General features: G+C 42.0%; 6 protein-coding genes across 11 annotated transcripts in view; 3 read left to right on the forward strand and 3 right to left on the reverse strand.

The window, feature by feature from the left end:
• The window catches only part of malt2 (MALT paracaspase 2), a 7,830-nt gene extending 4,354 nt beyond the window's left edge, over positions 1–3,476 (reverse strand). Inside the window, exons 1-7 of the mRNA XM_035652700.1 lie at positions 3,311–3,476; positions 2,714–2,867; positions 2,295–2,461; positions 1,406–1,536; positions 1,127–1,271; positions 853–1,040; positions 9–105 (exon numbers count right to left, since the gene is read on the reverse strand). Coding sequence (XP_035508593.1) covers positions 9–105; positions 853–1,040; positions 1,127–1,271; positions 1,406–1,536; positions 2,295–2,461; positions 2,714–2,850 — 865 coding nt within the window. The 5' untranslated portion in view covers positions 2,851–2,867; positions 3,311–3,476. The remainder of the gene's footprint in view (positions 1–8; positions 106–852; positions 1,041–1,126; positions 1,272–1,405; positions 1,537–2,294; positions 2,462–2,713; positions 2,868–3,310) is intronic.
• Positions 3,477–3,797: 321 nt separating this feature from the next.
• mrpl54 (mitochondrial ribosomal protein L54) lies at positions 3,798–6,111 on the reverse strand. The gene is made up of 3 exons (XM_035653041.1): positions 5,889–6,111; positions 5,007–5,163; positions 3,798–4,482 (listed from the first exon to the last, which is right to left on the reverse strand). Exons 1-3 carry the CDS (start codon positions 6,013–6,015, stop codon positions 4,350–4,352), a joined length of 417 nt encoding a protein of 138 aa, XP_035508934.1. The 5' UTR covers positions 6,016–6,111; the 3' UTR covers positions 3,798–4,349.
• Positions 6,112–6,194: 83 nt separating this feature from the next.
• On the forward strand, positions 6,195–8,813 carry fam32a (family with sequence similarity 32 member A). Its single transcript, XM_035653042.1, has 4 exons — positions 6,195–6,342; positions 7,399–7,543; positions 8,325–8,378; positions 8,583–8,813. The coding sequence occupies exons 1-4, from the start codon at positions 6,269–6,271 to the stop codon at positions 8,649–8,651; spliced, it is 342 nt and encodes a 113-aa protein (XP_035508935.1). The 5' UTR covers positions 6,195–6,268; the 3' UTR covers positions 8,652–8,813.
• Positions 8,814–8,921: 108 nt separating this feature from the next.
• fh (fumarate hydratase) lies at positions 8,922–11,065 on the reverse strand. The gene has a single exon (XM_035653040.1). It carries the CDS (start codon positions 11,008–11,010, stop codon positions 9,511–9,513), a length of 1,500 nt encoding a protein of 499 aa, XP_035508933.1. The 5' UTR covers positions 11,011–11,065; the 3' UTR covers positions 8,922–9,510.
• A 1,163-nt stretch (positions 11,066–12,228) lies between these two features.
• hdgfl2 (HDGF like 2) lies at positions 12,229–19,915 on the forward strand. Of its 2 annotated transcripts, none has more exons than XM_035654019.1 (15): positions 12,229–12,474; positions 12,995–13,071; positions 13,673–13,814; positions 14,360–14,575; positions 15,033–15,224; positions 15,324–15,504; positions 15,658–15,742; positions 15,854–16,151; positions 16,255–16,385; positions 16,494–16,561; positions 16,713–16,786; positions 16,890–16,991; positions 18,189–18,342; positions 18,448–18,565; positions 18,749–19,915. In XM_035654019.1, exons 1-15 carry the CDS (start codon positions 12,403–12,405, stop codon positions 18,846–18,848), a joined length of 2,010 nt encoding a protein of 669 aa, XP_035509912.1. In that variant the 5' UTR covers positions 12,229–12,402; the 3' UTR covers positions 18,849–19,915. The 2 variants fall into 2 exon arrangements, with proteins under 2 accessions (XP_035509912.1, XP_035509913.1); XM_035654020.1 differs by having other exon boundaries at positions 12,230–12,474; positions 16,716–16,786.
• A 375-nt stretch (positions 19,916–20,290) lies between these two features.
• ap3d1 (adaptor related protein complex 3 subunit delta 1) overlaps positions 20,291–24,447 on the forward strand; it is a 26,462-nt gene continuing 22,305 nt past the window's right edge. For 4 of the 5 annotated variants that reach the window (XM_035652978.1, XM_035652980.1, XM_035652979.1 and 1 more), the window contains exon 1: positions 20,292–20,621. In XM_035652978.1, coding sequence (XP_035508871.1) covers positions 20,526–20,621 — 96 coding nt within the window. In that variant the 5' untranslated portion in view covers positions 20,292–20,525. Of the gene's footprint in view, positions 20,622–24,447 lie in introns of all 5 variants that reach the window. The other variant, XM_035652983.1, reaches the window with a different exon arrangement.

Below are 24,447 nucleotides of genomic sequence, written 5' to 3' on the forward strand. Positions count from 1 at the left end.
GTTCTCACCAATGACAACTGTTGCTACGTCAGTCCACACCTCATGGTACAAATTGAACACCTTGCATTTGTACTGTCCTCTGTGTGCTGTGGTCACACATGGGATCTACAGAGTGCACAAGAATTACACAACATCAAGTACCAGTAGACCAAATGTGAGAGTAAGTTGTCAACTGTATTTTGATTAAAAAGTCCCAACACCTACATTGCTGTGGCCTAACATATCTGCTTTCATATGATGATGTACAAAAACTGGAATATTTGAATCCACACATTGTCAAACTCTTCATCTGATCACTCACCATCAACATTTTGGTATTAGATCATACTTACACTATGTAAACTATGTAACAGAATCTGAAATATACAGATTACAAACAAATAGGACTTTGCCAATTTGGGAGGAACTCAAGCTAAACAAACCCCACTTTAAATGTAAAACAGACTTGCTTTTATGTGATAAACATTTATTTTTTGTTTATGATAGCCCTTTTATAATGATAGCACAATTGTTTTATGGTTCTTGGCTTAGTTGTAAAGCTTTTTCTCCTTCTTTAAAGGTCCAGTGTTTAATATTTAGGAGGATCTATTAGCAGAAAAGGAATATAATATTTGTGTTTATCAGTGTATAATCACCTGAAAATGATAACTGTTATGTTTTTGTTACCTTAGAATGACCCTTTTATATCTACAGACACCTTCTATAGAGGCCTCTATGCTGAACGAGGGAGTTGCAATCTGCAACTAGACTGCAAGAAGACACTAAATCCTGCACACTGGCCCTTTAAGTTTTAATCCAAAAAATGATTAATTGATACACACTAGTAAGCAGTTCACAGGTGTAAATACTTACCTTGAGTGAACGTGTGTTTTGTTGTTTCATGGGCACCATGTTGTGGTACCACTCGTACTGTGCAGGAGGGTTGGCCTCTGCATTGCACTCCAGGAAAAGAGTGTCGCCTTCAGACGCTGCTCGGGACTGAGGCTGATGGGTGATAAGCAACCCGCTCACGGACCCTTGAAACAGACTGCTGCTGCAGCCTGAGATGACAAGATTACACCACATGCCATGACATGAAATAAAACAAAGGGAACCAAGAGAATAGAAGGAAAGAGAGGAGAGATACCTGCAGAGTGGACCAACCGAACCTGAGCCCACTGGGAGAAAATGAAGTTTTCTCCATGGTTGACCCTACAGATATAGTGGCCCTGGTGGACCGGGGCTAAAGGACACAGGACCAGCTCTGGTGTACTCCCTGTCTCATCCAAAATCTAAAACAAGGAAATAATCAATCAATTAATCAATTTATAACTGACATGCTGGCACAACATCAATATGAAAAACTAGCATTAATACTTTTTTTCTTGTATATTGTAATCACGTAATCATAAGATGTTGGACTGACCTCTTCGTTGCTTTTGAACCACTGGTAGCTAAGTCCAGGGGGACCAGAGGCTTTACAGGTCAATACCAACCTGCCCCCAACTATGGCCTGCTGGGACTGCGGCTGCACTGTGATCTGGATCAGCTCTGTCACTAACACACACACAAACACAAACACACACACACAACAAAGCAGAGTGCAGGTGAGCAGCTGAGGATAACTTGTTGTCACTTCTACAGACAAAAATGATCCAGAAAAAAAGCCCTATCTTTCCTCTACTTTGAGGGTTTTATGGTTGAGCCAGGACTATTTCTTCCTGGACAAAGGAGAGACTGCAAACATGTACCCAAGTAACCAATCAATAAAATGAATGAATAACAATAATAATAGCTGCATGCCATTTACTTTAGGTGTTCCAGAACGGTACAAATGTACACAGCCAGTGTTTGAGTACCTGTGCTTTCAAACTCTAACCAGAACATGGCGAATGCACCATGCAGCAATGGAAAGTATAGTAACAAGAGAAACAATGTGCTCTTGAATATTAAAGCACGTACATTTTACTAGTAAACCCCTAAAGAATGAATATAAGTACGCAAATGTGAATAATATGTGATCTGTAACACTTTCACACACACCCTGTGTTTACTGCGGGATTATAAGAAAACATTTGGCATTACAACTCACATGCTACAGACGAATACCAATATCTTTAGGCAAGCAGATCTCGTGGCTAAGGTCAAGGAGATGTTTAAGGTCTTAAACATCTCTAGTAACATCGTCCTACAGCTACTAAGCAAAGTGTTGCTGGAAAACAAACCCAGGTTTATTTTTGGATGGATCTTTATAGTTAAAGAGGTATTTCCTGGAAAACATTTCTCCGCATTTGCATTTGTGACTTCTGCTTTACCCATGGTGGTGAGGTATTGCACAGCTTCCTGGTGGTCTATCTTCCTCAGACAGTGGAGCAGGAAGTCCAGGGAGCAGCAACGATCAGCTAGCCGAGCCAGGAGGGCTCGACCCGGGCTGCCTGTGGCGCTCAGCACCTGCAGCGAGCAGCTGGTCAGCTCAGTCTCACTTCAGGGAGGGAGTTCAGAGGAAGGAGCAGTGTCAGTGGGGGTGCTGATAGGGAGGGGGCCCCCAAACACTTATATATTACTTATTACCTATATTATTACTTATATAATGTACAGTATGATGGAGGGGCAAACCTTTTTAGTACATAAAAAGAAGACCCTTGTGATACAGGATGAAATATAAGTGTGTGTAAATGGCTTTGAATATTGTTTAAAGTGCTATCATATTTGCGTGATGCCTTCAGGGTCTCACCTGCAGCGGAATTTCGGTTGCTCGGACACCGCGTTGGCCAGCTGCCTCCATCCGCAGGTCGAGTTGTCCAACATCTTCGCCAGCTTGTTCAAAACGTCTTCACTCAGAGTCCCAATGCTGCTTTTGCACTCCTCCATCTTCCTGTGTGTCACCACTAATATAGAAAAGGGACGTAAGAAGAAAGAGGCTTTTAGGCGCTACAACCTGCCCCGATAGACTCTCTGGCCTTTAATCATCAGCTCCACCACACAGCCCTGATGATTCCCTCCGGATGTGACTGACAGATGACCCACAGCAAAGTGGTTTGATCGCTGAATGAATCGCCCACTTGTTCGCCCACACGACTGGTGCGCCACAAATCTACAGGTTGTAAACATGGGCTCGGGTTTTCCCATCAAGTCAAATGAGTCTAAACTGCACACGCACTAACGCGGCAGAGGATATTAAAACACTTTACTGAGGAAATTAAGTCAAAAACGAAACTACCAACACCACGACGTCGATTAATAACGTCAAAGGAGTGACACCACTTGCCGCTTCCGCCATTAACGTAACGACTTGATTTATCAAAGTCGGGAGGAAAAGTTTTGGACTTACCGACTTTTCAACGAGAACAGACCGGCGGTGAAATCCAGTGGAGGAGAAAGAGGAACGGGTGCCTTTTGCATGGAAAGAGAGCTGTCTCACGCATCTTTACACCCCATCGGTTCCTACAATCTTACGTGATTTTGTTCCCCAGATGATTTGCTTCACATTTCGGTTCCTCATTTCTGTCGGTAGCCTCGATCATTTGCATGATTTGCGTTGTCATAGTAACATCGTTTATTGAAGTCAACTTTTACTAAAAGATGAACTAATGGTAATCAGATTTCCACTAGTGTTTCCCTCCTTTTTAATAGCTTATAACAGGCTTATTTAAGTATTAACTAATAAGAACAGACCTGTAAATGATGAATAACTCATTCATTACAGTTCATAAACCCTTTATAAAGGGTGCCTCATTACAAAGTGATATCAGATTAATTCATATGATAATGTTTATTAAAGCTACGAGACATTCCTAAAGAATAAAAGTCAAATAATCTGCAGGGTAATTGCATATTTATTTAGAATGAGTCTGAGAAAAACAACAACTAGTGAAACAGTGATTAGTGGACATATCATCGGCCATTTCTCTCCATTGACAAAAACCAAAACATGAACACATGTACAGATGAATTCAATGCAGTATTCCTGAAACAAATGCTGTATGTCTTTTAAACATGATCGTCTACAGTTTAATGATAAACTCTGGGAAATACAACCCGCTGAAGAAGATTGTGTGATACAGTTAAACAACAAGGTCAAGAGTGAACTTTCAGTTTCTAAAGTTTCTGTTGAGACTTTCTGAGGTCTTACTCTGGCCGTATGTTGGGATCCATTACATTGTGAATGTTTTTCTCCATTTTTAAACATAGTAATGTCACCAGAAAGCCACTCAGTACTGTGTATGATTTCAAATAACTCGCTGGAAGTGGCAAAGAGATTCATGTCTAATGATGTTTCACTGAACATACACCATGTCAGATAATTCAGTCCACAGAGTCCGAAGCAACCTGACGTACAGGAAGAAGCCCTCAGTCAGTCCAATGAAGGCCTAAAACTTCTTCCCCTTATGTAGTCTGTTGTGACGCCAAATGTTTTCCTTCCTCAGGCGCTTCCAGTATTCCCAGGTGTCCGAGCTCAGCTCATTAAGCTTTTTGACCTCTCCCAGGTTCAACTGGTACAACCTGAGTGAATGATAGAAGGAGAGGGCGGTCAGATCAGTGACGACACATCAGGATCAGCTTTATTGATCGGATATGTTCAGGCATACAGAGGACTGATGTAATGTGTTACTTTGTATACATGTGAAAATCCAGAAAAATACAGCAATATATTGCAGTATATTGTAATATCAATGCAATATACTACAATATTGCAATATATTGTGCGGAAATCTTCACTTTCAGTTTGGACACACAGAAAAATAAAAGGCAGAAAACATTACAGGGAAAAAATAACCATTACAAGCAAATATGTTGTTATTTTTGTCCATATAAATGTATATATGTGTATATAACATCATTCAACTACCAAAACACCAAACCTGGACTGACTTTTGTGTGTGTAGGTGTGGAGAACAATAGCAATAGTGACAGTGATTGTTACTGTATCTGTACATAACTGTGAACATACAGTAACAATCTTTATTTGGGTAAAAGATGAGCACAGTTTTCTGCTACAGAAGAAATAAAGAAATATGTGCCCTCACCACTCTGGATATTCCTCAGGGGGCTTCAGCTGGGGGTCTTCTCCTTGCTTGAAGATGTTGACTCCTACTGCATGTGTAGTAAGTCTGACAGGATCTTTACACACTTCTGGACCTTTCAGATTTTCTTTCATCATGCCTTTGCCTTTCCCTTTGGACACTGCAGAGGACAAGAAAGAGATATTAGTAATGTTTACATCACAATAGTGACACCTCGAACAGAAAATAAGTATGGCTGCAAAATATGGTAAAGAAATAATAATCATATTGCTTTTATTTTGAAATATATCTTAATATGATTCACGATTAGTGTGGAAATTAGCATTTTTGCATCTCAAACTTCATTCTTACTGAACCAAGCTATTAAAATCATGAGGTGAAATGTGTCTGTACCAAACAAACGTGTTCTTAGATCTGGAGAACAAGATGTGAAGTGTAGGCCAGGGCATCTCTTCAGATGCAGATTCATTACATAATGTTTTGTCACACATTTCACCTTCATTAAAATACTGCAGCTTTTACTATTTGGATTTTGCAGTTGGACATACTTTGATAATATTGTAATTAATTGTGAAGCCCTAAAAATAAGCCACTAATATTTGGTTAATAACAATGATTTACTGGCATGTGCAGACACAAATTACACTGTGAATGGATATATAAATAATAACAAGACAATTACATTCCTGCCTTACAACACAAATATACATCCACCATGTATCCCTCACGCACTCACTCACTCACTCACACTCTCACACTCACACTCACTCTCACATCTCACCACACACAAAACACACACACACCACACACACCACACAACTTCATGGCACAGCTGCAGAAACAGAGACACACTGAACAGAGATGGTAGATGTCCCCTTCACTCACCAATCTTCTTCGCATATCCGCACGTCTGTGTCCTGTTTAGGTTGCTCGTCCTGCACAGCAACGTGGTGGCGTTGCTTGTGATGCACCTTGTTAACGGGAGCACCCTGAATAAACTGCACCCTGACATGTTGTTTTCACTGTAGCTTACCTACACACGCAAAAACCACCATGCTACAGTTTGACATTCATGTTGCCTCCAACTTCCGCTGTGTGCTTTGTCTTTGGCTCTGTGGGAATGATCTACTGCCCCTATCTGGCCGGGAGGACCCACTGCAGGCCGCGTCCTACCACCTCAACCCGACAGGGGGCAGCACCGCTGTGTCTGCTTCCGGTTGATATAATAACAAAGCAGAAGAAGGACGACAGAAAGCTTCTCGAAAATGTCTGAGTACGCCGCGGCCCAGAAGAGTGCCCTCAAATTAAAAGGTGTTGGGGCTGTTTCAGCTGCAAAAAAGTAAGTCTGCTTGTATTTGGGGATGTTGTTAAAGAGACGAGGTGTTTAAATGGACAAAATACAAGAAGAGAAAGTCGCAACTGGTTAAAATAAAGCGTCTGGTATTCAGGCTAGGCTATCGTTAGCCTTGTTTGCTAATAGAGAGAAACAGTGTTAAAGTAAAGTAATAATATTATATTATATATTATATATGATTGTTTAGATACAGTGGGGGAATGTATTGTGAAAACAGCACTATACTGGGGAAACATGGACAGTATGGGTGGAAACCACTGATCTACCTGCTGTTGACATGACGGAGTGCTACACAATAACTTCAGGTTCTTATTGTTATAATATAAACATTAACATTAACGTTAAATGGAGACTGTTCATCTAACTTCTTGTTGGTTTAATTTATAGAACTACCTTTCAAATTATTCTTGAAAAAAAGACTAACAACAATAGAAGAACAAAGATTGACATATTTACTTGTGTTCTCAGTTTCTCTGCAGATAATTCACTTGATTTATATTTTAGCTAAATATAATATCTACAAACTGATGTAACTTAGCGTAAAAGATTACCCCCCTTTTATACTTTTATAGATAATGATTTTAAAATCATTAACTAAATTACATTATTTTCATATATTTTATTTGTTGTACAATTGGATTTATTTTTATATTATTTTCTAATATTATAAAATATACAGTAGTAGTTTGTAAAATAATGCTCGGTATACTCATGTAATGTAACTATTTTCTATATAAAGTTTAAAAAGGACACAGGATATAGATTCAATCAGCAAACCAAATGAATTAAAGACAGCTCATAGTAAAGTGTACAACATAAATAAATAGGTATGGGTAACGGCACTTTGGAAACCACACACATAAGGTCACATGATAAATAATCATAGATTTGACATTCCTGAACAGTGTTTAATTACCTACATTTGATCATGTGTCTGTACTTGTGTGTGCCTCTTTCTTTCTTTTTGCTTGACTGTTGATGGGAGCGGTTGGCCTGGCAAGCCACCAATCAACTAACTGACTATTACATGTCTTTTTTCAGGAAGAAGAAGAAGGATAAAGAGAGCAAGCATCGCCTGGAGCAGGTCGCAACCAATCAAAACGACGAGGAGGTGAAATCCAAGAAAGCTTATGTTGACAAAAGGACGCCGGCACAAATTGCTTTTGACAAGATGCAAGAGAAGAGGGTAAGTTAAAGAGCTGCAGTGATTGGTCAAGGAACGGAGGCAGAGACATGGCCGTGCGACAGAAACACCAAATTGTCCGTGTGTGGGTTAGAGATTATTAACTTGTGCACTGTTTTGAACTTTGTTGTTCTAGTGCTGATTATATTTGAAAAACCACAGAGAGAGATGCCAACTGTGTGCAGTTCAAATCTTAGCGCAGTAGAAGCAACCCCACGCTGGAATGGTTATAAAATAAACTTCATTAGCAGTGTATTTAATATTGTTTCATAGTCTCAGTTTATTAGTCTTCACATCATCATAATGACGACGTTTATCAGTCCTTTTCTACTCAAAGGACAAAGTCCGCAGTGCATATTGCAACATAATGTATTGTGGAGAATACCCAGTTAAAGACCATAACATGAGCACAGTGTCTTTTCTTTGCTTTGAGGGTAAGCGGATCCACATTTCTACTGCCCAGAAACAAAAAACCTGCAGACATTATTGTGTTGCAGTTGACGCCATTTGATAGCGTTAAGGCCGTTTTATCATGTGATTTACGGCTAACAGGTGATGTTGTTGTTAACCGCAGCTGCTGTCACACACCTTTAAAAATAACATCAAGTCCAGTTACTCGTGTTTTCTTGAGTTTGGGGTGTTTTGAATGTTGTCATTGCTTAGAAGTATTATGGTAGTGATGTCCTGACAGTGTGCATACAGCGACAATGATATTGTATATTATTGATGTTGGTATATTTTTTTTGTTTGCATTAATCTTTTTCTCTCTCTCTTCCCTTTAAAGCAAATGGAGAGAATCTTGAACAAAGCATCAAAGACACACAAACTCAGAGTGGAGGTAAGTCATGTCAGACCTGGCATAGCAGCGTTCAGTCCGACTCGTTAATTCAACTGTAAAACGGCACATTTATTTAAAGTCAAGTATATTTGCTGATCAATATATATCTAAATATTTTAAAAATGAAACATGCATTAATGTCTGTAGAATTCACATTGCTGTTGAAATGTCAGCAAAAATGAATTATCTTCTGTTTGTGTGCAGGATTTCAATCGCCACCTGGACAACCTGACAGAGCATTACGATATTCCCAAGGTCAGCTGGACCAAATAGAAGAGAAGCAAATGTTCATTTTGTTGTTTTCTTCACCGCTTGTACATCACTTTTTTGACATTTATTTGCTAGCTTTATATATTAACTATTAAAATGTGTTCAATTGGCATTCTTTTGTTGTAATTCCACGTCAATACAATAAAGGATTTGAGTAAACGCGCATCTTCTGTGTTTCTTAATCATACGTTACATTCATCCTTGTGATCTGATCACAGAGCGTGTGAAAGCGTGTGTAAAACCTATAAATTATGAAGAAGGAAATATCACAAGTCAGAATATACTTAATCTTTAATGAATACACATTTAATTGAACTGGAAGGCTGCACAAATGGCACACACTGTAAACCAGAACACACAGGGTTCAGCAGTGCATGTTGAATCATTTGGGATGGCACGGTGTGAACAAATTAACTGCCCTGAAGGTACCAACTAATGGTAAAAAAAGTATTTAAGACTTTAAAATACCAAAAAACAACAAGCTGGTAGATAAATACACACATTTTACTCCAACAGAAAAAAACTGTATTGATGTTTAAACATGCTTGTGATGTTGAGCAACAGGTGCAACTATACTACTATATTGTTTGAACCTGTGGTTTCAAACAAATAGGTGGATTTACTGTTGTAACACGCTGACAGAGAAGTGTAATTTATTCTTTACCAGTATGCAAAACAGTGAGAGTAAGAAGCTGCATCAAACAACAGCAGAGGATTCTCAAAATGTTTATTAAGAGACGAGATGTTCAGGATTCAGAAAATGTTTTGTTCATACAGTCCAACTGCTTTCATTTACTCTTTTCTCGCACTAGAAAAGGTATTTATTCTTCGTTTTGTAGTGTTTCTTGTGTGTTGTCACAGTTCACTTTGGCCCCAGCATCTCACTGGGCTTCACCCACTGGTCAAACTGCTCCTCGGTCAGGTAGCCCAGCTCCACGGCCACGGCCTTCAGCGTGGAGCCCTTCTTGTGAGCCGTCTTGGCGATGGTGGCCGCTTTGTCGTAGCCGATGTGCGGGTTGAGTGCGGTGACCAACATGAGGGACTCGTTCATGAGCTTGTTGATCCTCTCCGTGTTGGCCTGGATGCCCACCACGCAGTTGTTGGTGAAGGAGACGGACGCGTCGCCGAGCAGCAGAGCCGAGTTCAGCACGTTCTTGATCATCATGGGCTTGAAGACGTTGAGCTCAAAGTGTCCGTTGCTGCCTCCGATGGTGACCGCGACATGGTTCCCCATCACCTGGGCTGCGACCATGGTCATGGCCTCGCACTGGGTGGGGTTGACCTTGCCGGGCATGATGCTGCTTCCTGGTTCGTTCTCTGGTAGGATGAGCTCTCCCAGGCCGGAGCGGGGTCCTGACCCCAAGAAGCGGATGTCGTTGGCGATCTTCATCATGCTGACAGCCACCGTGTTCAGCGCTCCGCTCAGCTCCACCAGAGCATCGTGGGCCGCCAGGGCTTCAAACTTGTTGGGGGCCGTCACAAAGGGCAGGCCTGTGAGGGAGGCCACAGTGGAGGCTACCTTCTCAGCAAACCCAATGCGGGTGTTGAGGCCCGTACCCACTGCTGTGCCTCCGGCGGCCAGCTCATACACCCTGGGCATGGCGGCCTTCACTCTCTCAATGCTGTACTTCACCTGCTGCACGTAGGCGCTGAACTCCTGCCCCAGCGAGAGCGGGACAGCATCCTGGGTGTGGGTGCGTCCGATCTTGATGATGTCTTTGAACTCTTCAGACTTGGCAGCCAGAGCGTCGTGCAGAGTCTGGAGGCCGGGCAGCAGGACGTGGTGGACCTCTGTGGCTGCAGCGATGTGCATGGCGGTGGGGAAGGTGTCATTGGAGCTCTGACTCTTGTTCACATGGTCATTGGGGTGGACAGGATCCTTGGAGCCCAGTTTACCTCCCAGGATCTCAATAGCTCTGTTGCTGATCACCTCGTTGACGTTCATGTTGCTTTGAGTCCCAGATCCAGTCTGCCACACCACCAGAGGGAAATGATCGTCCAGTTTACCAGCTGAAACCTCATCTGCAGCCTGGACTATCGCGTCTGCTATCTTCGGGTCGAGGCCGTACTCCTTGTTAACCTCAGCGGCCGCCCTCTTCAGGATCCCGAAGGCCTTGATCACTTGGATCGGCATTCTCTCACTCGGTCCCCCAATTTTGAAGTTCATAGTGGATCTGACAGTCTGGGCGCCGTAGTACTTGTCAGCCGGGACCTTGAGCTCACCAAACGTGTCCCGCTCCAGCCTGTACTCTGAACTGGCCATTCTGGACGTGCAGAGGAGGACTTTAGAGTTGACGTTGAGTCTTTGTAAAGTCAGGAGGTTGCAGTTTAACCGCCGGACGGCTCTCAGAGACCGAAACATGGCTTCTCATTAGAGGTGAATCCGGGGGGAGGTCAGGGTAGCTTTCCACATTGTAACCTGTCATTGGGCGAAGAGGAAACTGATCGCACGACAGCCAATGGCGTGGCGAGAGAGGCGGGACTTCCGGTGGGGTTGTCGTATCGATCAGGTTGTCTCATCCAGATCGGTGAAGCGTCTCACAACGTTGCACGATTTTGTTTCCGGTATGGCAACCGAGGGATAATTTACCTTGTAGAATAAAAGTCAGAACATTTACATAATTTAGTTATTTAAAAAAAGGTTGCACATTTAATTTATCCAACAGGCCAAAAGGAAAATATAGATATGACATTTTTATCTTTGCTGTGTGCAATGTCTTGAAAAGTCGTTTTCAGGATCTATGTTACTACACCCCTGTTTTATTTATGTTTTTCTTATTAAGAAAAAGTTGTTTGGGAAAATTAGAATAAAAATAAGTCAGTAACTTCAAAAAGCAATTTTACTGCCTGACTGTACTGTATCGTGCACAATGTTAGTGCAAAGTGTGTAATGACAAGTTTATACTGTACTTGGATCGTACTGTACACCCACCTGGGGACAGTTTGTCCAATGCATGCTCTATTATATTATTCTAGCAACTAAGATGCAATTCATATTTATTGTTGTTGTGATTGCTTTTTATTTGTATAATAATTTATTTTAGTTGTCTATGTCATGCCAGAGATAGAGAGAATGTACGATGGGTGACTTTCCTTAAATATACCTTGATGATAGACACCAAACTAAAAATAAGGACTATATTCTAATTATGATATGTATTCAGTGTACTGTACAATGAGTGCATGGTAATTTAGTACATGTAGTTGCTGGATTTACTTTGCAAATCAGTCTTTAAGGTATTTAAATGCTGAGATATGTGACTCCTAAAGTAAGAAGCTCTGTGTGCTCTATACTGCTTCACTTATTCTGGAAATAAGTGTGTCCAATGTTTGTTTAGTCTAGGAACATCATAATAACTATCAAGCTGTTAGTGTCCAACAATGTACAATTGAACTGTGTTTTTAACAACTTTTGTGTAATTTTGTAATACACTGTGAACATTTTGTGAATAAATCTCATTCATTGTCATGTAATTGCCTTTAATTCTCATTTCACCATGTGTTTGTGTCGAGTAGAAGGTAGTTTATTTTGAAAACTCGGACCCGTTCCTCACCGGAAGTGCTCCGCGTGTCGCAGCTAACTTCCCGCCGCGGTCTCTTCTCGCGGTAACGTTAGTATACTGTTAGCTCGCTAGCTAACCCCATCGTTTCCAGGTTTCGTGTCGACCTGAAAAAAAAAGCAAACGAAGAGAGACACAGAGAGGCTACGCAGCTGAATACTTTTTAAATCACGGCTGCATAGAGGAGCGGGACAATGCCACACAACTTCCAGCCCGGAGACCTGGTCTTCGCTAAAATGAAGGGGTACCCCCACTGGCCAGCCAGGGTAAGCAAGTAACGTTAGCAGCAGCCGGAGGGGCGGAGGGGATGAGCTGCTCTGTATGGGACGCTGTAGAAGCTTCTCTGTCTCCTCGACACTGTCTAACATGGATACCTTTCACACACATACATAACTTCTATTTCTTGCTGGGCTGTCAAGGCTGAGTCTCAGGCCCACAGTCAGTGTGCGAGCTGCAGGCAGCATCATTTGCATGAGATGCTGTTGGCCTAACGTTAATCTGCGTGGAGACGTACAGCATCGAAAGCTAACGTTGTAGTCTTTGAAACAGAGATGTAGAGATGACTGTAGTTTCTCTAGAGAAGAAGCCCTCTTGTTTAGTGTAAAAAAAACAACAACAACAACTGTGTATTGTGCACCAGATATCCATGCAATTCTCTGATTAGCTACAAAAATACATCCACAATGTTTTTTAGTAGCATCAAATACATGGTGGCATCATTTTTGAGTCCCTGTGAAAGGTTTTATTTGCCATTTTCTTTACTTGAAGGTCTTGCTTTGTTTACAGATTGAAGATGTGGCTGATGGGGCAGTGAAACCACCTCCTAATAAAATCCCAATCTTCTTCTTTGGGACACATGAAACGTGAGTACAGTACTGTGTTATCAGCTGGTAGAGAAAGGAGTTACTGGTATGCACACAGACTTGTTTAAAACTCCAAACAATGCATTTTGTGTTTTCAGCCATTTGAAAGGAGGGAATTAAATTACAAAATTGTCTGTAGTGCAGATGCTTTTTTTGTCATGCACAGTTGAATGGGCTGTGCCAGTTTTAAATTTAGGCCCTTGACTCATCTGTTTGTTGATGATATCCTCTGTGAGAGCAATGGTGTGAGACAAAAAAACAAAAAATGAAAAAACGCCGCTGCACGTTAGTCTCCTTTGTTAAGCTTTCTTCTCTCAAGGTTCACTGTTGACTCGTGTCACTTTGAGTGTGCAGTATGTTTTTTGAGAGATGTGTTGATATGTCTGATCTGGCAACAGACACCATCTGTTTGACAAGATGGCACCTGCAGTATATTAATCCATCACTAGGTGGCACAGTCTGCTGTTCTAAAGTCTCAAATCGGTGTAAAGCATCCTTAATGTCAAACAACCTGTTGTTTAATGATAACATTGGAGGGGTTTATTCTGGTTCAGACGTTAAGTTCTTCACATTGTCTTCTTTCTATCCCTCCGTTTCACAGAGCATTCCTTGCGCCAAAGGACCTTTTTGCCTATGAAAAGTACAGCGAACGCTATGGAAAGCCCAACAAAAGAAAGGGATTCAATGAAGGTTTATGGGAGATCCAGAACAATCCACATGCCTCCTACAGCGCCCCGCCTGTAGTAAGTTTACTAATCTCAGAAATCCAAAATCCTGAATAACTCCATACCTCAACATTCCCCCATACTCTAAAAGATATGATTGGAAGTTGTTTAAACAGTCATGCTCATAATCCTAGTGTCTGTCATTTTTACTCGCATTGTTTTACTCACATGCTCGTCTCTGCTAGGTGGTAACTTCTGAAGGACTTTGAAATGTCTGGTTGTTTAAAGCTGCTATACACATTAACTTGCCTTGTCTTTCGATTAAAATGCTGCAGTTCAGACTAAGGTGTCCTGGCGCCCAGCGGTTTAAGGTGTGAGGCATACTGTAACATCTACTGTTCATTTATGACCAGGGAACTTTACTGCATCTCCATGAGTCATTTCCCTGTCAAAGGCAAATGGTCAAGGAACGACAAAAAGTCATAATACTCTTTAAAAAATGCTGTCGTTCCAAGTGAGAGACTGGATTCGGATGTTTTGTTTGTTTTTTGACAGGCCTTGAAGACTGCAGTGTGTTTAAGTGAGACATTTGTAATAATCTTCTTATCACGGTTCGCCTGCAGCCAGCCAGCTCTTCTGACAGCGAGGGCAACAATGCCGGAGGAGGAAGTGATGAAGATGACGACGAGGAAGAAGTCCCGGTGCCTCATAAACCAGACTTTGGAAGTGAGGTCGAATCAGATTCTGGGAGTGAAGACCAAGGAAGAGGAGGAGGAGGAGGAGGAGGAGGTGGTGGAGGAGGTGGTCCTGGAGTGAAGCGAAAGCCACCACCTGTTAAGGTAATTGATGTTTAATGGTACTGTTAGTTAAAATACACCACACCTTAAACTAAACCGTGTATTCAGTGATTCAGTAATAACTCATTAACTCATTCAGCCCATACTATAACTGTGTTATTGAGCTTTATAGAAAAGGGCATTCTTGGTCACAATTACGGGTATTTGGCACAATAAGTGCCAACCGCGAGTTACCATAACAATTAGCGACACTTGGATATGTACTAAGAATGTCTCTGCTTACATAAGAATAAAAACAGAAGGTAACAAAAAAAGACCACTAATTACTGGTAGCTTCCTTTTTTATATCAAGAGTTGCCATAGCAATGACAAAAGCAATAATGAGCCATGATTAATGCAAGTTTGACAGGTCAGATGGTTTGGCTGAAGCAACCGGCTGCATATGAAAAAGAGCTGCAATTACAATTATAGTTTTTCTATTTGCATCTTTCTATTTTAGCGGCCTCCCCCTCCCAAAAAGGCTCGAGGCTCGTCCAGCGACCGGGATGTAGAGGAGAGCGGATCCCCCTCTGAATCAGAACCCACACCTTCAGAGTCTGACTCCGGCAAGAACAGTGACCAGGATTTTACCCCAGAGAAGAAATCTGGTGGACGAGGTGGAAAGAAAGCAGGAGGCAGAGGGAAGAAAAAGGTGAACCATCAGCCCCGTTTCATACTAAAAGTATTTGGTCAGGGCAGTTTGTGATTTGCTTCTTTATCTCCAAATCCTCTTTTGTCTGTGATGTTGCAGAAGGCATCTTCTGACTCGGAGTCAAACTCTGGATCAGGGTCGGATAAGAAAGTGGTGGACAGCGACTCGGAGGACGAGAAGCCCCGGCCAGCTCTGTCCGGCTCTGAATCCCAGTCTGGCTCAAAGTCTGAATCGGACTCAGATCCACCTCCCCGGAAGGGCCCACAGGCACGCAAGAAAGGTGTGGGTTCAGTCTTGTTTAGGATTGATTATATTTCTGCTTTATCCAAAGTTCTAGAGATGAATGTTGTTTGATATTTAAGGATTAAAAGATTTTACGCCCCTCTTTTGGCTTATGTAAATGTGCACACTGCTTATTTTTTCCCTTCCACAGAAAAGCCTGCACCAAAGCCTCGTGCACGGAAACCCAAACCCGCCCCCGCAAAACGAGCACCTTCATCGTCCTCTGACAGTGACAGGTCAGGCTGCTCTGAGGACTTTTTCCCTGTTTATGCACCGCTTAAACATACTAATGTGAGGTTCACACCAACCTGTTGTAAAAGGGAGCTCTGTTTTTCTTTTTTCCGCAGTGACAGCGAAACCGACCGCATCAGTGAATGGAAGAAACGAGACGAGGAACGCAGACGAGAGCTGGAGGAGCGCCGGAAAAAGGAGGAGGCAGAGGAGCTCCGCAAGCTACGTGAGAGAGAGAAGGAGGAAGACGAGAAAAAGAAGAAAGACAAAGACAAGGGTAAAAAAGGGAGCGACAGTGAGAGCAGCAGCAGCTCGGACGAAGGTGTAGATGATCACCCACTGAAGAAGTCCAAGAAACCTCCTCCACCGCCAATTCCCGCCCCCTCTGACTCTGATTCCCCACCGCCGTCTGATGTACAGTTGCTTAATTAAAAAATTTGAATCACCTAAATTATGTGTTATATTTTGTCTAGGTGCTATTGACACATGCAACTTCTTGTGCCTTTCCCATCAAAAGGTAAAGAAATCAAAGAAGCCCGACAACCAGAAGAAGGCAAGAATAAAGAAAGAGAAGGAGAAAAAAGAAAGAAAGGAGAAAGAGCTAAAAGAGAAGAAAGCCAGACGGTCAGAGGAGAAGTCCAGAGCGAGGTGAATGCACACTGGGGAACAGACTATAGTATGCAAACCTCATTAGGAGAACTTCATTAAAATTTAATGTACACAGATCACAGAGTTTCCCCTCTGTCTCTCTTTCAGGTCCAAGCCTGAAAAACCCAAACGCAAACCAGAGAGGCCGCCAGAGAAGAAAGTTGAAAAGAAAAAGGGTCAGTCTCTCATACAGTTACACTTATATGCATAGACAGAAACTGTGCAACAGGTAGATTCACACAAAGATCTATTGTGTTCCTTTCTTCTGTGAGAGGGAAAGTAGTAATTCAGTACAACATATTGAGTGTTACTTTGTGTGTCCAAAAGCAGAGCCATCACCAGAAGAAAAGCTACAAAAGCTCCACACAGATATAAAGTTTGCACTCAAAGTGGACAACCCAGTAAGTGACATCTAAAGGATCTGGGTTAAATACATGGTCACTTCTTTCTGTGTGTTTTTATGCCTGCATGAAAAAGTAATGTTTTAAATGGAATTGTTCTTAGGACATAGAGCGGTGTCTACAAGCCCTGGAAGAACTTGAGGCCGTGCCCGTCACCAGCCAGATCCTTCATAAGAACGCTGAAGTCATTGCCACACTGAAAAAGGTGCATTTACTGTCTATTGTTTGTGTTTGTGTCCTTAAAAGTTTACCCATACCACTGGGTGTCGCACTAAAACACCAGCCTCTCAGACCAAAACGACAGGACAGAAACAAATTAAACCAACAATGGTTTAGTCTAAATAAAACCTTAATTCACCAAGTTCGATGTGAAAAGGGCTGCAATGGCTGCAACATAAACTAACGTTAATCCTTAGAGACAAATCCGCTCGTACGTCCACTTAAAGTGCTTGTTGTTGCCACTGACAGGCTCAGATTGTTATTTTAAGTGTCTGAAAACATTAAAGAAAGGATCCCTACACAGACCTTTTGTTTAACCAGAAACAGCCATAATATCACTATCACTCGCCACCAGACTCAGAAAGTGACAGAAAAAAAGAAATTTTACCTTGCATATCATTATAACATCATAACTTCATTCAACGTAAACAGAAACTAAATAACAATCACTAAGACTCTCTTTGTTAGTCTTTTCACTGTTCCAACAATCACCAACTCTGCTTTGGTGGAAATAAATTCACTGCAGCAGTTTCAGTTGCTCTGCTCAGCTGCACACAGAGCAGACCAAACCACAGAGGCTGCGTAGACATCATGACGCCACTATAACTTTACATAGTAAATAGTTGTTTGCTATAATAAGGTAGATGTACATGTATAATCTTTAAGTTTTTTTATGTTTGCAAGTCAATCTGCATTAAGATATAACCCACATTGTTAAAATAATGGAAAGAATGTACATGACATGGTGTCCTCATTGAAACTGTTACACTTGAATAGGTAGGGTTTTCCATAGTATTGATGATTGTTGGAAACTCAAATACTCTAATCCACTGCTTAATAATGCTTCTCCTTGACATGAGGAAATGTAAGTAGAAACAGCAGTACTGAAGTTTGCCATGTCTAATTTACTGTACTCTTTATTTTAATAACTCTACCTAAAAATGTGGTTTCTTCTCTTCTTTTATTGATTAACTTTATATTAATAATTCACTCAAATGTGCATTTAAAAGATACCACATCAGTGGACCAAATATGGTGTATTGCCTGCCTGAGTGTTTGACAAGAAAAAGGTGTTGCAAATTGGGGTTTAATAATCAGGGCTCTACTACATTTGTTTCATTATATTATCTTCTCCATTCTTAACTTCTTTGATCTTTCTTTTTTCCTGTTATGGACAATATAGATTCGGCGGTATAAAGCCAGCACTGCAGTCATGGAAAAAGCTACTGATGTCTACAACAAGTTAAAACTCCGCTTTGTGGGCAAGGGGGAGCTGCCAGCTAAACCTAAAACGGACGACAAGGAACCAGAAGATAATGAGGAGACACAAAACACAGGTTTGAAAAAATTAAAACAGGCACACACCTCCATCTTGCCTCCATCTGAGTTCTACATTACCTCAATTTCCTTTTCTTATATTCATCTAAATTTGCATTTTTTAGACTCCACTCCAGTGAATGGGGATTCACAACAGAAAACAGATGACATGGAGGTAGAAGAAAAACCAAAATCACCTGCCCAGGAGGAGAATAATGATGATACTGCTTCAAGTCCGAACAGGTGAACATCCCATGTGTGACAATGTACATTATCTCTGTTGGCTTTAGGGACAATCAAAAAGTTTTAGGTTTAAGCGAAGAGAACCATTGTACATCTACACACTTATGTGAGCATCCTCCCTGTTTAATATATTGTAATTGAAGCACAGCAGCGGTTGTGACTGATAATGTACTTTCTTTTTAGACGGAGCCCAGAAAGTCCTGCTGAACAACACACTCACACATATGAAGAAGCAGACAACGCCATCTCTGCAGAGATGGAACCGCCGGCTGTAGAAAGCTGAAAGACCCTTAACAACCACTGCAGTGGACCAAGTGCTAAAGATGGTGGCCTCTTTGTTTGACGTCATACAGTGCCCCTGGCCCAACAACATTGCAACACACACCCAGCATTTCCTACACTATCTGTTACGTCAATGTTGATGTTTTGGACATTTTGTACTATAATGATCTCAAACCAGAAGGCCCCTGTTGCTCAAACCGTTTGGTCCATTATTTATCACAACAAAAAGGAAAGCTTATTAGTGTGATAGTTTGTGGCGCCGTACGAGCCCCCCCTCCTTTTGTTTTCTGAAATGTACTTTTCCTTTTATACGACACTCGGCCCGTCCTGGATCCTCACCCTGTACCCCCTGTTCCTGGCTGCTTTGTTCTTTCTACCACATGAACTCTTACTTTGGTCTTTCATACCGTATGTATATTCAATGATTACACTTTTAGCACTTCTAACCGGAATATAGGCTGGGGTAGTATGAGATGTAACTTTGATGATCCTTGTGGGGAAATGGAGCCATGACGTTAATTTTTTCGCTAATTTTTGTGCAACCCGTGCTTGCGTCTGTTGGCTTCATTTTTTTATAAAGCCTACAAAACATCACAAAGGCCTTTTGTCTGTGTGTATGGCATTGTGAGAGTGGTAAAGTACTATTTGTGAGTCTTTTATGTTAAGTATTTTTTTAATTATCTGGTCTTGATCCAGTTAATCCAGTCTGAAATGTAAAGCCATTAATTGAATCACTTCAAACTGTTTTCCAACAGAGGTCCACTGACTTTTTATAGCCTTGTTTGCAAATATTTGCATCTAGAGTTTTGTCTAAATTAATAATTGCTGTGGAGTTAAAACACCTTGCACTCTCGTCTACCCATAGTGTCCGCTTTCAGTAACTTGCATAATAAATGGAATAACTGTACAGATTGAAAACTGCCCTTAAAAGCTATTGAGATCTCATGTAGCTGCAGCCTATTTTGCCATTTTCCTGTCATATGCATACAACAGGTGTTTTTAGTGCTATGTAAATTGGTAAAGCATTTCTATCACTAAGTTGAGACTTGAATAAAAATCTCAGCATGGTTTGGTTTCTATCTCATTTCTCGCAGTGGAAAACTTCCTCTTTTTTCCCCCCCAGTTAATTTGCTGTGCTAGTGTAAAAGAGGGTGTTTTACCAACAACTGCACCACCATATATTGCTTACTTCTACATTTCTGGTACTAAATTAAAAAAAAGTCAACTCCTCTCACACACTCCTGTTACTGTAGGCTGGTTAATGACTGGTTGAAATGTCCTGAGGCTCAGTCACAGGACTCAGTGTATTTCTATTCTTATTTAAAAGTTCGGTACTGTTTTGAAATCGGCAGTGTCATACAACCCTTCACTCTAGTGAACAGGAGGGGGGACTAGACCTTTAATTCCCCTGATTCCCACATAATACTCAAGTCAGCTGACTGTGGACGCCATTTTGTCAGCCATTTCCTACACTGATCCATTGCCAGCGTATCTGCACAGCACAGGACGCCCCGTCTGGCCTCAGCTTCATCTGCCCGGGCTTGGTAAACAGCAGCGGGTCTTGCACACACGGTCCCCGGGTGGATGAGAGACAGTCTAGCGGGTCGGTCGGCACCCACTAGACCCCTGAAAGGCGCTTTGCCCCGCAGGACAGACGCGGCACAAGTCACAGGCAGACATGGCTTTGAAGATTGTCAAAGGGAGCATCGATCGGATGTTCGATAAAAACCTTCAGGATTTAGTACGTGGCATTAGGAATCACAAGGAAGATGAGGTAAAAGAAAAAGAATACGACTTAACGAGCACACCCCGTCACCTGTGACGTGTTCTAAACGCTGGCATTCATTGATGTTTTTGTTTTTTTTTAAACTCGTATTACCGTTACCGTTGACCAGCCAGCTAACGTTGAGAGCTAACGCTAGGTACATTAACGTTACAGTCGTTTTCAGTCGGCTACTAGTGCTGCCGACAAGAGCTCAGTCCACCTGTGCTAACAGTAAAGCGTCAGGGCATATATATGGTGCAAACTTTGCACTCAACGTTACCTGTCAGGAGGATTTAATGAAGAGTTGTTAGTGACAGCGAGCTAGCCGAGCTAACTGACCAGTTAGAGGAAGCAGCTCGATAGATTATCACAATTTAGCAGGAGATTACTCTTCGGCATAACAGAGATCATAGCAGGGGCTACTGCTAATGTGAACACCTTACTGTTATCACACAACTGCTGGTGACTGTACTTGTAGTGGTTGATTCATTCGGGGAGACGCATCAAGAGATCTTCAGTGATATTGTCACTTATGTTGAGGACACCAGAGTCAATGGATTTCTTTTAATGCTCTAAAAGAGGCCTAACTCGCCTGTATCTGGTTCACTTTGAGCTTTAAAAAAAATGCACACATCTCCATTATACAAACTTGTTAATCGTGTGAAAGTGGGTGAGCCATTAGCTCGTTTTTTTGAACACCCCATGAGAGATTGAAGGTGATGTCATCCCTGTCACAGGTCTGTGGGTGATGACAGGATCCTCACAGCACCAGATCTGAGGTGGGAGCAGGGTGGGATGGGCCATCAGAGGGCACTATTTGGGGCAGCCACGTTTCCATCTCTCAGCCTCAGCCTGCACTTCTCATAAGATCTGCACTGGGTGTGTGTAGCTTTGTTCCTGCTGTAAAAAATGCAATGTCAGGTAGTTCGACGGGGTGGGTATAAGGCAGGATCCCTGGGTTGTTGTTGCACAGAGCGGCTGGTGCTGTGCACACCTGTCTCGAGCTGTAGGTCAGGTGTGAAATGTAGAGGTAGTGTGTCTGACCTGAGGGCAGCTTTTGGATTTGATTTCTTTCTCAACGTGGCAGATTTTGTCCTGCTTCTCATCAGAAAACCAATTTACAAGCAGGGGGCTAAAGTATCACATCTAATCAGCTGTACACATTTTTGCCTGGATGTTATGTCAACTATATTTGTGTCTTAATGTTTTTGATTATATTAGAGGTTATAAATTCTTGATCTCTTGATTCAATGTATGGGCTAAGCTGTTCGCAAGTGGTAACCCAACCTGGGCAGCCCAGATAAGGTGGTGGTTGCCCAGTCAACAGCGCACAGTTTGCTGAAATATTAATACGCTCTGTGTGTGTGTGTGTGTGTGTGTGTGTGCACAGCTGAGATGTTCACCATAAAAAGCATAATGAAAGAACAGAAGATGGACAGATTGAAAAGTGAGAGGGTGGGGTGGGAGTGTTTGTTTTTGGTTGTTCTTGCTGTCTAAAGGTGTGTGTGCGTTCGTATGTGTGTGCGTGTTTGTGTGTGTGTGTGTGTGTGTGTGTGTGTCTTTTACAGGTATGTGAATGGGAAAACATACATGGAGGACGTAGCCGATGCTCTTGAAGAAGCCAAAGAGGAAATATTCATCACAGACTGGTGGTAAGTGTTTTATGTGTGTGTGTGTTTTATATATATGTGTGTGTGTGTGTGTGTGTGTCCAGTTCGAGGAGGCTGAGGCTCTGTCGCAGAGTGTGGTGTCTATGGGGGAAGAAGCCGGAGAATTTCTACCCAGGGCCTACCTGGCTCTGGGACTCTGCTGCAGTCTACAGGCCTCTGAGGGTAAGGACACACAAACTGACAAATATATTTATCCTCTGCAGTAAAACGACAGGGGAAGCAGGGGACATGTAGTTTGATATGAAGGTTTAAAAAATCCTGTCCAATACCTTTGGACAGAGCCAGGCTAGCTGTTTATGCTAGGCTAACTGTCTCCTGCCTTTAGCTTCATAAGTGATATATGACATTCCCAAACTATTCCTTTCATTAGAAGGGCATGACACATTGTTTTACAGGAAGACGAAATGATCAGATTTTGGTATAAATTGTTAAATAGGGGAAAGGTATAACTAAGGATGTGATCTTAAAGGGTTAAAATTACAGTTTTTATGTCACCTGGACTTTAAACACATCAATTTTTATGAACTGTTGGTTCTGTCCTCTTCTCTCTGCAGCCACTCTGAAAGCTGATCGCAATGAATTCAACAAAAAAGCACTAAAAGTTTTGAGCAAGTAGGTCCTGGTCCTATTCTCCATCACACATGTCACATTCATACGTAGCATTTTATCCTTAGCCATGCATTCAATCCATAAAATGGATGAATTTATAATAACTATTGTGATCAAGTCGAAACAACAAGTCTGTCCAAATGCTTTGGTTTATGATCTGGCACCTACACAGGTTTAGTGGCAACTGCTACCATGGTAACATGTTAAACTAAGATGGTTAACATGGCATAATCATGTTAGCATTGTCGTTGAAAGCATGTTAGTATATTAACATTTAGCTCAAGGCATGACTGTGCCTAAGTACAGCCTCTGCAGACTCTACGTTCACACTGCAGGCCTTTTTGCTTGGCTGTGTTTTGAATGTTTGTAAAGTCAGACCTAAGTCATGTACAAGTAAATAAATTGCCCGTAATCTGACCCAGGTCTTTGGAGTTTTTGACAACATATGGCTTTAATAAAAAGTTTACTCTGTTGACTCTCTCTCTCCTCCACAGGGCTCATTCATTAGACCCCCAGGACGCACAGATTGCCATGTATCTGGCTCTGCAGCTGGCACTTGTACGCCAGGTATGTCAACAAATGAGAAAAGATATTAACAATAATTAGAAAACAGTGTAAGTTACACCTGAGAATGTGTGTGTGTGTGACAGGTGTCAGCAGCCATAGAGCCCCTGCAGGCAGCTTTATCTCTCCGCGGGGACGACTTACACTCCCTCCACCTGCTGACCCTGCTGCTGAGCGCCCAGAAACACCACCGTCATGCTATGGACACCCTGAATCTGGCCCTCAGCCAGCATCCCAGCAACTTCAAGTAAAACCCACTAAACCATCCCACTCACTCAGGCAGCAGAAAATGTTGGTGGAAGTGTTGGTGAATTGAGGATAAGGCACCGATCGATAGCCGTACGGATGCACTTTTTAGACTTTATGTGCTGTTTTGTGTGAGTGTGTAAGACTAGCTCGGTGAGTGGTGCAGTGAGGCTCTGTCCTAACACTAGTCCTCTCTGTAGGGATAGGGTGTCTCAGCTCCACTTTGTTGGACACACACACTCTCACACACCCACTTGACGCCTTATTTAGACGTGCCAGAGTGGAGGCCTGCATTGCGGTACCTATGCCCCTCATACACCCTTACCCTTTTAACACTGCAGCTCTGAACCGAGCTCTACCGCCGCTTCCCGACATCGTCCCACACATAAAACCACCTGTCTGCTTCACTTAACGGGTTAAAAACACATAAAAACTGACTTTGACATTCATACTCGGATCACTTTGGGAGCAGTGATCTGTTTGGGGCACTTTAAAAGGACACGTGGCAGGGATTGAACCTGTGACCTTTCAGTTATGGGTTGGAATCTCTATCACCAACATTTTCACCCTTCGTATTACTTGACTTTACTAGTTTTAACATGCACATACATGTAATATTATTGCATAATATTGCTTTTTACATTTAAAGAATATTAGATATACCTAAATTTAGATAAAGTCTAGTCAACAATCTGTTTATCTGCTTGTTCCTACAGTTGGATGTTTGACACTAGAAGGATGTTTTC

Source organism: Morone saxatilis, unplaced genomic scaffold, assembly GCF_004916995.1.
Source record: "Morone saxatilis isolate NCDOM2014 unplaced genomic scaffold, NCSU_SB_2.0 Contig12, whole genome shotgun sequence".
Classification (NCBI taxonomy): domain Eukaryota; kingdom Metazoa; phylum Chordata; class Actinopteri; family Moronidae; genus Morone; species Morone saxatilis.

Excerpts from the sequence above, each read along its gene's own strand:
- mrpl54 (XM_035653041.1), bottom strand. The coding sequence starts at position 6,015 with ATGTCAGGGTGCAGTTTATTCAGGGTGCTCCCGTTAACAAGGTGCATC. Across the intron at positions 5,164-5,888 it reads CGGATATGCGAAGAAGATTG|TGTCCAAAGGGAAAGGCAAA; the intron begins GTGAGTGAAGGG and ends TGTCCTCTGCAG. Across the intron at positions 4,483-5,006 it reads CCTGAGGAATATCCAGAGTG|GTTGTACCAGTTGAACCTGG; the intron begins GTGAGGGCACAT and ends TCATTCACTCAG.
- fam32a (XM_035653042.1), top strand. The coding sequence starts at position 6,269 with ATGTCTGAGTACGCCGCGGCCCAGAAGAGTGCCCTCAAATTAAAAGGT. Across the intron at positions 6,343-7,398 it reads GCTGTTTCAGCTGCAAAAAA|GAAGAAGAAGAAGGATAAAG; the intron begins GTAAGTCTGCTT and ends GTCTTTTTTCAG. Across the intron at positions 7,544-8,324 it reads ACAAGATGCAAGAGAAGAGG|CAAATGGAGAGAATCTTGAA; the intron begins GTAAGTTAAAGA and ends TTCCCTTTAAAG.
- fh (XM_035653040.1), bottom strand. The coding sequence starts at position 11,010 with ATGTTTCGGTCTCTGAGAGCCGTCCGGCGGTTAAACTGCAACCTCCTG.
- hdgfl2 (XM_035654019.1), top strand. The coding sequence starts at position 12,403 with ATGCCACACAACTTCCAGCCCGGAGACCTGGTCTTCGCTAAAATGAAG. Across the intron at positions 15,225-15,323 it reads GAGGCAGAGGGAAGAAAAAG|AAGGCATCTTCTGACTCGGA; the intron begins GTGAACCATCAG and ends GTGATGTTGCAG. Across the intron at positions 16,562-16,712 it reads GAAAGTTGAAAAGAAAAAGG|CAGAGCCATCACCAGAAGAA; the intron begins GTCAGTCTCTCA and ends TGTGTCCAAAAG.